Source organism: Arachis ipaensis, chromosome B05 (genome assembly GCF_000816755.2).
Source record: "Arachis ipaensis cultivar K30076 chromosome B05, Araip1.1, whole genome shotgun sequence".
NCBI classification, from domain to species: Eukaryota; Viridiplantae; Streptophyta; class Magnoliopsida; order Fabales; family Fabaceae; genus Arachis; species Arachis ipaensis.
The window spans coordinates 149,383,847-149,396,630 of record NC_029789.2 but is presented as its reverse complement, the minus strand read 5'-3'; the positions used below and the strand labels follow the sequence as shown (position 1 = coordinate 149,396,630).

The following is a 12,784-nucleotide window of genomic DNA, read 5'->3' as shown; positions in this document are numbered from 1 at the left end:
TTGTGATGATGATTTTTGTTGCAGATTGGACCTCTTCCTCCTTCTAGTAGCAGATTGGACAGCAGGCTGTAATGATGACTTAGACTTGATTGTGAGTATTGAAGATGAACTCTTCCTCCCTCCATTGGTTTTCTTGACATTAGGTTGCTTAGGTGGTTGGGCCTGAAATACAGCAAACATTACATTTAATCAACCATTGCAATATAACCCTAACATGCATATTGTAAATACACTTACAGGGAGGAGTGGCTTCTTGCATCCTCCCCTCTTGTGGTCTGATTCACTACAGTTTGAGCACCTCTGAATCTGGCCCTCCTAGACAAGTAAGACTGGTTTCTATCCTCAGCTTCATCAGGTCCTCTATTTCTCTTTTTCACTGGTCTGTGGCTAGGCTTCCGATAGGGTGGTAGCATCACATCATCAAAGTCAGTCTTCTCCCATGAATCTGAGCCATTTAGAGGGTTGATTACCGAATCATAGCACCTGACATTGGCCTCTTTCTTGTAGCAGTCATCAACATATGCATTCATATCAAGACCTTTAAAGTTGATGCAGCCGATGGCATGTGTGCATGGAATGCCACTGAGCTGCCACTTCCTACAAGAACACTCACGAGCAGACAAATCATCAGCATATTTGTCTAACCTATTTACAACCTCATATGTCTGAGTAGCAGACTAATAAGGCATCCACTCACTAGCTGACCTGCCCTTCCTCTCTACCTTCTTCCTAATTCGAGGTAAAATTGTACCATTAAACTTTTAAATTCTTTCTCTATTAACAGCTCATCTACTAATAAAATTAATCCTAATTTCTTCCAACATAGTAATAGTAGGCTTTTTCTTGGACTCTACTATTGCACCATTAAAGCTTTCACGCATGTTTATAAGAGTGTCGCATTTAGAATGAAAGTTAAACCTGGACCTGCTCCAAAATCTAGGAGGAATAACATTCAGATGCCTGTGAGCCTCCACATTGACCTTTCGGATGACTGCCATCTCTCTCTCCTACTCCTTTCAGTGTGTAGCCTTTGCACACCTCCACATCAATTACTTCAAATGCAGTTCAGGAAAATTTTTTCTGAAGTTGTTGTACATATGGCAGACACAAAACCTGTAGTCTACACCTGGGATGACTTCGTCAAAAGCGGGCATAGACCCTAACAAAGGAGGTAAATAGTTGTGTTATAACAATATTATTAATCAGTTAAATGATTCAATAAATAGAAGTTAACACAATAATTGTTTACCTTCTACTGATCAGATATGAAGGTTGATTTACCAATTGTCTCAGACCCAAAATCATCAATTAGCAGCTGGAGAAACCATTTCCAGGTGTCTTTAGTCTCTGACTCGATGATGGCATACGCAATGTCTTGAGAAAACAGTTATCCAATCCAATAAATCTCCTATAGTGAAAAAAGCACTTTTTACAAGTATCTAAACATACATATATTCTTTGAAATATGCAGAAGTTGTTCAATGAAGAGTGCTGCACCTCAATCTCAAAATCAGGGGACCTTTGTACCTTGAGCTTCACTGTTAATCCTAGATTAGCCCGTAACAACTCTGAGCAGTAATTAGTGATCCTCTTATACTGCTTCTTATAAGTTCCTTGTATTTCATCCAATGCAGCTTGTCTTGACCTAGCTGTCATTGACGTTGTCACAGTCATATTTTACTTCCTTTGTGTCTTGTTCACCAATTCCTTTATCTTCACCTTTGAGTTATGTTCCATTCTTCTTAAAAACTCTACTCAACCACGAAGTATGCATTATCACAACCCTATGTAACTGACCACAAGTATGCTTAAGGTTCATAGACAAGTTGTTTCCTCAATCATTTTTGTAGCATATAACCAAAAAAGGACAACCCGACTAACAAACAGCCCTCACTCTAACCAAGTCAAGCTTGGCATACCTGATCCCCCTTCTTGTTTGTACTGCATATGCTGTTACAATATCTTTAAATTCCTCTCTTGAAGTAAATACAGTTTTCACCTCTCACTTATAACTCGTCATGTCTTTAACATCCTTATGAATTGGATACCTCCTTGTTTCATAGTTATCTTCCTCTTGTCTATCCTCCTTATCTGAACCACCACCAACTTCATAATCCAAATCTATTTCATCACTATTGAAGTCTTCTTCATCACTAAAATCACCATTCATAACTCCTTGTCCTTTATCAACCTGATCACCATCTTTAGCACTTGTCAGTTCTTCAAACCCACTCTCATCATCATACTCCTCTTCATTATCTGTAAAATGAACGTCATCGGCACTGTCAACCTCAAGATTAGACAGAATAACTCCTCATCATCGCCATCATCATCACTATTTGATTCATCTCGTGCATTTTCGGTAGCCCCATGTGGGTGCAAGTTATCTCCTTCATTAACTTGTTTCACATTATCATTTTTCACCTGTTGACCTTGTTCACCCTCATAAACTACCAACTGATTCCTAGGATTTTCCTCTATTTTGCCTCCAACATCAATATACTCAACTTCAGGAAAATCGTCAGCATCCTCAACCTCATGCACCACAAACATCTCAACATGACTCCTCAACTCTGCTATTCTACACATCTCAAGTGCATCTCTATCAGCAGCAAATAACTTCAGATCTTTCTCTAACCATTCAGTTGTTGGATCTTTATATCACAAAGCTGATATATTCTTCTTTGTGTACTTTGTCTGGCATTAACTTCAGAAAAGGAGCTTAGGAATATTTTTGAATTACAACGTATGTCCCTTCCCTCTACTCTAAATGGTTTTTGGAATCCCCCATCTATTGGTACTTTTAAAATTAATTGTGATGCTAGTTATTTTGGTTCGGGTGATAGTGTTGGTTTTGCTTATGTTATTAGAGATTGTAATGGGAGCTGGCAAAGGGGGTGTTTGGGAATGATTGAGAGTAATAGTATTCTTCAAGGAGAATTGTTTGCTATTTGGAGAGGATATCTCTTAGCTTGGGATGTGGGTCAACGAGATGTTATTTGTGAGACGGATTGTGTGGAAGCATTTAATCTTGTTACTCAAGATGGTTTTGGGTTTATTGATCCACTGGTGCTCAAAATAAGAGATATCATGCATTGGAATTGGCAGGTTGACTTTCGTTTGATTATGAGAGATGCAAACACGGTGGCAGATACTATGGCAAAGATGGCGATGAAGTTACAACTTTCGCATGTGGAGCTTCTTTCACCTTGGGAGGAGTTTAAGAGTAGTCTTGAATGGGACTGTCCCTCTGTTTAGGCAGTTCCTTATTTTGTTTGTTTTGTTTTTCTTTGTTTAATTTATTTCAGTCACAAAAAAAAAAACTGCCTTAACTCTGCATATGCCTCAATTACAGACCAGCAATCACTCTCAATGTCTTCAATGAGTGTCTTTTGTCCCCATATATACTGCAATATCCCATTATCATATCCAAATCGACCCCATGGTAGACACTTAGATTAAAGCTTCACATCCCCTAAAACGAAAAAACAAAAAACTTTAAATCAAATGCTAGCAGTTTTAGAAAAATAACGGAATCCATTACAATATTATTACGTTCAAGCTCCACAAAACCAAAACCAATGGTGCATACATACCTGAATCGAGATGACAACAGCAGAACGGCCTCCTTCCACACCCTTGCTAACGTAGTCCAAATGCAGTAACGATACTCTTCAGGTGACGATGAACCTCTGTTAGGGCATCATTGAAGGTGAAACATCAGTTTTCTATTGTGTAATGTAAATGAGACACTGAATACCTTTCGCAAGAATGAAAACGAAGCGTTAAAAACTTCAGGGGTAAAAGTGTCTGAAAAATTCGTTAATTGAGGGGAAGATGATTTTAAAGTGTTTGTAAAAGTTGAGAGTGATTTTAATAACAAAAAAAAGTCGGGGATGAATTTGATTTTTATCCCAAACTTTAGAGAGGAAAAAAGTATTTAACCCATTTAATAACTATACACAATTATGGGCCGTTGGCCCCGATATTCACCGAAAAAAAAAAACTATACACAATTAAAATTTGAAAAGAAGGTAAATGTTTAATAACTTAACCAATAATTATTAGATTATTAGTAACATATTTCTCATCGTTTACTACATTTTGAATTCACAAATATAAAATAATTTCCGATTAGATCGACATTTAAATAATTTCTCATGTGTCTTTTGATAAGAGGGAAAAAGCATACAAAATAAAAGTTATCATGATCTATGATATATAGTTTCATAATCTTAGTTTTAATTACTTTGAATTTTATAATTTAATAGAATATTCAATTCAATTATTTTATTTAATTAAAAAAATTCAATAAAAAATTTCTAGTATAAAACAAATTATCAATCAATTCTCTAATTTCATTTTTTCATTTCAAAAAGTCATACTAGAAAATATATTCTATGAATGCCCTATCCAATAATCTGAAGATAATGATCTTCAGAGTATTTAACTCATAAATTTTATTTTATTTTATTTTTTCCAAAAGCTATTTGAAGATTTTGAGGAAAAAAAAGGGGAGAGGTTAAAGAAGGATTGTTCTAATAGGTGCAGCCCATTTTATTAAGTGCAATTGCAATTTTTTTTTTTTTTATATCAATCTTGAACAAATATCACTAGTTTAATTAGCTCCGTATGTATATCTGTTAGTAAAAATTGAATTGAAATAGAGAATTTATTTGTAAGTATATATTAATGAGGTGGATAATAGAATAGAAAGTAAATCAACAAAGATAATATATTGAGAGTCTAATTTAACAATTTTTTTTAATAGAGCTTTAAGTACTTGAAAATGACAATGAGAACTAAATTAAGCCTGAAGCAATTTACCAACAAATTGACTCATCAACATTTATAGTGTTATATGAAAATAAGAACAGTTAATTTACACATTTATTCTTTCATTCATATTCATCAAGACTCTAAAAGAAGAAAACGTTATAAAGAGAAAAACACATGGTGGGATTAATTAAGGCACGCACAAGAGTGCCACTTGAGGATGTCGAGTAAATAATGCACAATATTAGTTTTTTAGTTGAAAAATTAAGTTTATTTATGTCAACTTATGCATTCATATCTGATCTGTCATATATATGTATGTTGTTTATCCCTTAATATAACTCCTATATATCATATTGGAAGTAGTGGAACAAAAGTGGTAAAAGTGTTATTTAACATTTTATATATAGTCCTAGCGGCTAGCAATTAGCATAGCATACAAATAAAAATGTCAACTTTGGTTGGTCATCATGTGCAAAGTAATTGGTTATGGAATCAACGGGTAATTGGTTCAAAACTCGAATCAAACCGATGATTTTTATTAGTAATTGGTTCAGATATCGATTTTGGGGTGCGGAATCCGAACCAACCTGCGAATCCAATTATATATTAATTAAATAAAAAAATAAAAATATATTTTATGAGACAATGATTATTCATTATTAATATGTTTAGATTTTAATGAATTTAATTTTTAATGTATTTGCATTAGATAATGGTTATTCATTATTAATATGTTTGGATTTTAATGAGTTTAGTTTTTAATGTATTTGGTATTTAACATGTTTTGATTATTTCTATTGATGCTACATGTTTTTGGTGACTATTGATGCTACATGTTTATTGTACTTGTTGAATTTTTAAGATAAAAATTTAGTTTTTTTTTTTATGAATTTCAAAGTCATCGGGTATCCAATTATCCGAACCGAATCAATCCGTTCTTAATCGGTTTGATTTGGTTCGGATACATATACAAAAAAATACAAATCCAAACCAAACCGAACCAATTACATTTTGATTGGTTCGATTCTAATTTTACCATAAACTTAAACCAAACCGACCCGTACTCACTCCTATCTCTAATTAACAGCAGTTCAGCACTCAACAAGTTCCAATAACACAAATAAAAGAGTATACTCATAAGTTATAAAAATGAGGTGCACCATTTAACTGTATTTTTGTTGTCCGTAACAAATAATAAATATAATGCAAAAGAAAATTGCAAACTCTTCATAATAACGTCCATAATTGTATATCACCATCGTGGAGCCCCAACACTAAGACAAGCTATATAGAGATTGAACCAATATCCCTTTCATGGCTCCAATAGTCAACACCAATATTTGGAAAAATTACTACCTTAATGAATGACTTCTCCCCTACCAATCCGGCGATAATGAGCATAATAATCCCCCTTTGGCTGCTCTTAAAAGAATACGGTTCTTATGTACATAAATCTTAAAAACCATACTATTGTTATTAAGGTACCCTCTTGCATAAATATGGGAAAAAATACATCTTTTATTGAATCTTACTTCTCTTTCTTTTATAGATATATTGTGTATCAATTATTGTTTTCAACAAATTTAAGCAAAGGAAATGAGTGGTTGCCTTTTGTTATGTTTAGACATCTATGTCCCTGGCCTACTTATGAGTGGCCATAAACTTGCTTGAAAGACTTGTGTTATGAGATAGTTAGTAAACAAGATCATTGAGAGAGAAAGCACACATATCATTCTTGCTTTGGTTTTTGCAGCAGTTGAACTAAAACCCCTCCTTAAACAACTTCAAGGTCCACCTTCACAAACCTAACCAAAATCCACTCATAATTTCTTTTCAATCTTTTAGAGTTCTGATTATCCAAGCCATGGATACAGATGAATTCAGTTTCCCTAGAATCAGTGATACTCATGCACATGCCATTGATTCACCTCCTTTGTGGAATCTATCACCAGCAGCATCTCCTAATCCATACCAAAGAAACAAAGGAGAAGAAGATTGTGATTTCTTTGGAGCAAAACTGATATCTCAGGTTCAGAGGAAGAGCTTCTCATCAGTTGAGACCAGAATTCAACAACGAACTTTGTTGGATGATGATGAGGAAGAAGAGAAAATGGACTTGTTGTGGGAGGATTTCAATGAGGAGTTGATGTGTTCTTCAACAACTGGTTCTTCTGCTACATCTTCTTCAAGAGAAGTTGTTGAATTCAGATGTGCTACTCCAGCTTCATCAAGATTTGCCAATAATAATAATAACAATAATAATGGTGCACTAGTTCCAGCAGCTAAGAATATCAATAGGCCTAGCATGGTGGTGATTGTGAAGGTCTTGAAGAAGCTCTTCTCTGTTAACAACTATCAAAAGCAACCAAGAAGGAGAGTAAGATAATGATCCTTTTCCTGTAGTGATTTATGTCAATCAGGTATAAAATTAGAAAGGCTTTTATTAGTCTATGGTGAGGGGCTTAATCCTTATCACTAGAGAGCTATGCCTCATCAAATGCAATGTAGATATAAATTATAGAGAGAATTTTCTTTCATTCATTGTTACATGTCACATATGTTCCTATTGGTTCTGTTCTAATCTTTTTTAGCCAAGCCAATTAGATGAAGTTTTAGGCTTTTAAAGTGGCACTATAATCTTCTTGTTTTGCTAGAGGAAGGAAAATAAGCACAATAATCTAATTTCCATTATTCATTTTTTGTTTATTATTATGATAAATCCTTTTTCCCCCTATCATTCCTTGCATTATTGTATGAACATGATAGCTGGAAACAGGACACTTTACCTGCCTATTGGACCAAGCTTGTCCATGGGCTCTACATTTTGTTTTAATCCTATTTTGTATAGTATATGCATCAAATTTGAACACTTTACCTCCAAAATTGTATCAACTAATGCCAATTTCCACCCACAGTTGAGGATTTATATTAAATGCTTTTACATAGTTGGTTTTCACTTTAATTGGATGCATGGACAGAGAAAGGTTGTGAGCAGAATTTGATATTAAAAGTAGATAGTTGTAAAATAAAGCAAACAATGTTCTTAATCTGTGTAGGTTTCTTATAGAGATAGAAGGAATGATACATTGTTATAGCCTGAAGAAATGTAATTAATAATATCAAAAGCAGCAGGGTTAGGTTTCTGTTTCAACAATATCAAAAGTTTAAAATGGTGATGCCTAACACATGCTCTCATATGTAAGGGTTGGAATAGGTCCAAAAGCAAAAAGGAATGTTACATAACAAATATTTATTTATAAAATATAGATGAGGAGAAAGTTATAAGTAAACAAAAGGAGTCACACTATATATATCAGGTTCTAAATGAGAAATAGAACATGTATTTGATCCTTGTATTTTATTTATAAAATTCTATGACTCCGAAAACAGAAAGAGTACGGCAAACAACTTGGTAAGTGGTGAATCCAGAGTCTTTGCATAGCTTCCCAAATTCTTCCTCTGTTCTCTCCTTGCCTCCAGCATGAAGCAACATTGAATTGTCAACAACAGAGACAAGCTTAGAGGCATTGCTTGAATCTGGTTCTTCAGGCATGATCATCTCAAAGATAATCACTTTCCCATTCTCTTCAAGTGCTTTATAACAGTTTTTCAGCACTGTTACACACTTCTCATCTGACCAATTATGACAAACAGCCTGCCACAATTTTATCATTAGCATGTTTCATCATCGTGATTTATCAAAATAAAGCTTTTACTTAAAATACCTTAATCATGATGGCATCCCCCTTTGGAATGGTTTCATGCATGTTTCCTCCAATGTGCACAATACCTTGAGACATAAAATGAAAGGTTATATGTGCTTAATTGAGATCCATGCTAAGAAGGAAGAATATAATAATGAATAGAGTCCTGCTAGGGAGACAATGGAGAATAACCATCCAGATACTAGGGATAATAAACATCTCATATCATAAATCCTAAAAGCTTAAACTGATTTTGGGGTTCAACAAGGATCGGACTCTTGACCTTTCGAATCTAAAGCTCTAATACCATGTCATGATACTACTCATCCCAAAAGCTTATGCTGATGAAAGAAGGTAACATTAATGATTATATCTAATATTTCCTAAATTTTCATTGTACGCATTGTACAAATATTCCATTGGCTCCTCATACTTTCCCTAATGAATAATATACCTGGATAGGGTGTGGCATGTTGAATGACTTGAGGCAAATCAAAGTTAATACCCTTAATATTAGGGTACTTGGAGAAGATCATTTTGAGGCAGTGTCCAGTACCACCTCCAACATCAACCAGCGTTGACACTCCTTCAAATCCATCATATGCTTCCAAGTATTTCTTCATATGTGTGGCAGACATTCCTGCCATTGCTTTGTTGAAAGTGTCACTCAGTTCTGCATCCTTCTCCATGTACTCCCACACTGACATCCGATTAACCTTCTTGAAAACATCTATTCCTCCATCAACAATTGCATCCTTAATGTTTACCCTAATTAATTAAAATTCAATAATATATTAGTGCAGCTCAATCAGATTAATTAATTAAAGAGAAATGATAGGGGCATGAGAATTTATTGCTTTTGGCCATCACTTAACTATCAACTCAATTTCGTTAGTCTGATTCTTTTAGTCTAGTAATTCAACAACATATTTTACCCCATACTCTTAAAAACAATAAGTTCTATCGACCCTCTAGCATTTCTCTTAATTAAATTACTCACTCACCAAACCCTTGTTAGAGCTGGGTGGCAGTTGAGATTTGAGAAAAAAGCTAGATTATGACTCTGATTTTTGAGAAAATATTTAGCAGCATGTGAGAGACTATAAAGCCTCTCAACCTTGTCGCCGTCGACGACGACGACACTCGAATTGAGAAGTGAGAAACTGGCAAGCACACGAAGCATTCTGTCCAGCCTGCTGTGGAGTTGAGGGTGCTGTGAAGGAAGCTTTGAAGCGATTTCGGAAACTGATGAGTATGCACCGTTGGTGGCTAACTCAGACAATATGTCAAACAGGTTGAGTTCAACAGCAGCATTCAATATGAAAGGGAACACTTGAAAAGTTGACAACAACAACGCATACATGCATGCATCGTCGTCATCATATTCTTCTTCCTTTCTTGCTGATGAACTCATCATTTGCTTTAATCAGTTTTCTTCAGGCAAGACACTGCAGCTGTGTGTTTGTGAACATTTCTTTTGTATATTTTTCATTTTACAAGATAAAAATATCTCTTATATACTTTATAAAAAGAAGAAATACGTGTGCATAATAAATTCTGCAAATAAAGGCACATTCATTGTTTATTCTATTTTTCTTTCTTAAAACATGAATTTCTTCATGGGATTAGTTTAGTTAATGCTGCTACGTTTGAAGACGTACGAAAAGGGATCAGTTGACGCAGCAATTTTTGTCATATGCAGGATTTTGTTACAGTCTTACGTATAGGTTCCAAGAATTTTTCCTTCCTATATGTTGATCTTTTAGTTTTGTTATATTTCTCCACTCATGTTTCTAGATGATTGCTAAAGGTGCAGCTTTAATTTCGACTTTATTGATTTAATGATAAATCAATATGTATTTTTCTAAACAATATAATAATGTTTCGCCAACTACTCAATCAAAAAACTACTAGATATGTATAAGGAGAAAGAGAGAAAGAGAGAGGAGTGTATTTGACTATTTGTATTTTGTAATGAAAAAAAATATGATCTGTGGGTAATTTATGAAGAATGCTAAGGAGCAGCAGAATTTGTGATGTATAGTCATTAATTAGTTATTATCAATATTTTTAATGGTATAAAATTACCTTTTTTTTATAGTTAAATGCTGACCAAATTTTAATAAAAGTATTGACTTTCTAGACTTTCTCTTCTATGGAACTAATTCAATTTTTATGTGTATAAAGTTAGTTTAAATATTTTGAGGTTAAAATGTAAACATTTAAATTTATTTTATAATAAAAAATAATAACTTTTTCTAAAAATTTGGAATTGGAAAAAGGTTAGTTTCTTCCGATGGCAACTTGCTCAAATCATTAAAATATAATCTGACCAGTATCCACAACTCCACCCAAGGTTCTTCGTTCTTTTTTTGGCACATGTCATATTCAAAAGTGCTAAACAACTTACTTTTTTAAATGATTTAGAATTAAACATAAAAAATAATATAATACATGAGTATTTGTAATTCTTTTAGCAATATATGAAGTTCATTGGCTAAATAATGTGTCGCAAAATAATAAAAAATTATAAATGTTCTATAAGCTTAACTTTTGTGCATATTTCATTATAAGTTTATATATATTTCAGAATATATGTATATAGCTTTTCACGATGCAAAGTTCCGGCGCCGGCGCCGGGGAAGGGGAAAAAAATGAAAAGACAGGACGGGGGAATGATCCAGTGATATCAGTGTATATCAATCTAGCTTAGCTTGTGAAGGTGGGGAAGTGTGAGAAGTGAGAACTCATCATCAAACAGAAAATTATTGAACAAAAGGAAATGTCAAGAATAACACATACAATCATATTTAGTTTTCTATTTCAAAATTCAAAACAAAACTTATACAATGCTATAAAGGAATCAAGATACAGGGGGAATTTTACACATGTATCAGCACACTGGATTAGTGATGGCAACATCAGGAACAGAAGCTAGCACCAGTTGGGGTTGAAGTACTGCTCCTGCTTCTCTAGCCTTTCTGCGTTCGCGCCTCATCCTGAAATACTCCCTCTTCCTTGCTCTATAGCTGTTCGGGTTCTCAGGTTGCACTTCTCGTGGGTAAACACTTACCTGAAGTAGAAGAAATCATAATAATTAAGCTTCAATTTGTACTCTATAATTTTTCTAAGTAACATAATCAAGGTGTAAAAGGCTTCACTTAACCTTTTTCCTGTCAGGCCCAAATTTCTCAAATTTCACAACTCCATCAATCAAGGAAAAGATGGTATAGTCTTTGCCAAGCCCCACATTCTTTCCTGCATGAAACTAAAAGTATTGTCCAAAACAAAATCAATACTTAGGTGACCCTGTATGGTCTTTTTTTTTCTCTTCTTCTTCAAAGTTATGGGATGCTACACATTTTATATTACTCGTAAATTTCTAAATGCCAAAAACATGGTAATGGTCAAATTTTTATATATAATCAAGCTTCAAAGTTTAAGGAAGCATGGTTTTGCAGTGGTAAGCAAGCTATAGTACTACCTATTCACTTATCATCTACTTAACACCATTGAAACTTGAAAGGTTCTGTATAAAATACAAATGTTTATGCAAGGAAGAAAGCAAACATAGCAAAAAAATGAAACATAATAAACACTATTAACTCCTCAGTGAGCTTAGGCAATAGAACAAACAGATAGAGTGCATATTAAAAAAACAGAGCATTAAAATTGGAATGAATAGTACCTTGGTACCACGTTGGCGAACGATGATGGAACCGGGTTTGGCGACTTGATCACCGTAAATCTTGACGCCGAGGCGCTGGCCGGGGGAATCACGGCCGTTCTTGGTGCTGCCAGCTCCCTTCTTGTGGGCGTTCTGGATGGTGAGAGGGAGAGGAGGCCGAATCTGAATGTGTGTGCGAGGGAGAGAAACAAAGGAGGGAAGCGGCGAAGCAGAAGCATAGGAAGAGGAAGACGACGACAGAGAAAGGCCTTTGAATGCTGTTGCAAGGTTGAAACTCACCGCCATGGTTCAGCCACAGGTTCTCTTCTATGTTCTCACCACACTGTACTATTACCTCACAATTCAAGACCAGAAGAAGAAGAAGAAGATAAGGAAAAGTTAAAATTACATCAAAGTCCATTCACTTTTGCTAAAATGACAACAAAAAAATTACAAATAAAACTTTAGTCAAACTTAAATTTTCATAGTTTCATACATTTCTAACTATCAAGCAAATAAAATATATAAGTATTTTAGTTAATGCATGTAATTTTCTAAATTATGTATTCTTTCCTAACATAATTTGTTACATTAATATTTTATAGAAAAGTATATGGAACCAAGAGGTTAGAGC

At 34.3% G+C, this 12,784-nt stretch overlaps 4 protein-coding genes across 4 annotated transcripts; 1 reads left to right on the top strand and 3 right to left on the bottom strand.

The window, feature by feature from the left end:
- LOC110272177 (prostatic spermine-binding protein-like) lies at positions 2,003-2,589 on the bottom strand. The gene is made up of 2 exons (XM_021124093.1): positions 2,304-2,589; positions 2,003-2,259 (listed from the first exon to the last, which is right to left on the bottom strand). The coding sequence occupies exons 1-2, from the start codon at positions 2,587-2,589 to the stop codon at positions 2,003-2,005; spliced, it is 543 nt and encodes a 180-aa protein (XP_020979752.1).
- LOC107642250 lies at positions 6,053-7,474 on the top strand. The gene has a single exon (XM_016345541.2). The coding sequence runs from the start codon at positions 6,644-6,646 to the stop codon at positions 7,163-7,165; it is 522 nt and encodes a 173-aa protein (XP_016201027.1). The 5' UTR covers positions 6,053-6,643; the 3' UTR covers positions 7,166-7,474.
- LOC107642249 (isoliquiritigenin 2'-O-methyltransferase-like) lies at positions 8,013-9,992 on the bottom strand. Its single transcript, XM_016345540.2, has 4 exons — positions 9,488-9,992; positions 8,938-9,251; positions 8,505-8,569; positions 8,013-8,434 (listed from the first exon to the last, which is right to left on the bottom strand). Exons 1-4 carry the CDS (start codon positions 9,898-9,900, stop codon positions 8,138-8,140), a joined length of 1,089 nt encoding a protein of 362 aa, XP_016201026.1. The 5' UTR covers positions 9,901-9,992; the 3' UTR covers positions 8,013-8,137.
- On the bottom strand, positions 11,231-12,562 carry LOC107645029 (50S ribosomal protein L27, chloroplastic). The gene is made up of 3 exons (XM_016349036.2): positions 12,172-12,562; positions 11,650-11,751; positions 11,231-11,556 (listed from the first exon to the last, which is right to left on the bottom strand). Exons 1-3 carry the CDS (start codon positions 12,454-12,456, stop codon positions 11,377-11,379), a joined length of 567 nt encoding a protein of 188 aa, XP_016204522.1. The 5' UTR covers positions 12,457-12,562; the 3' UTR covers positions 11,231-11,376.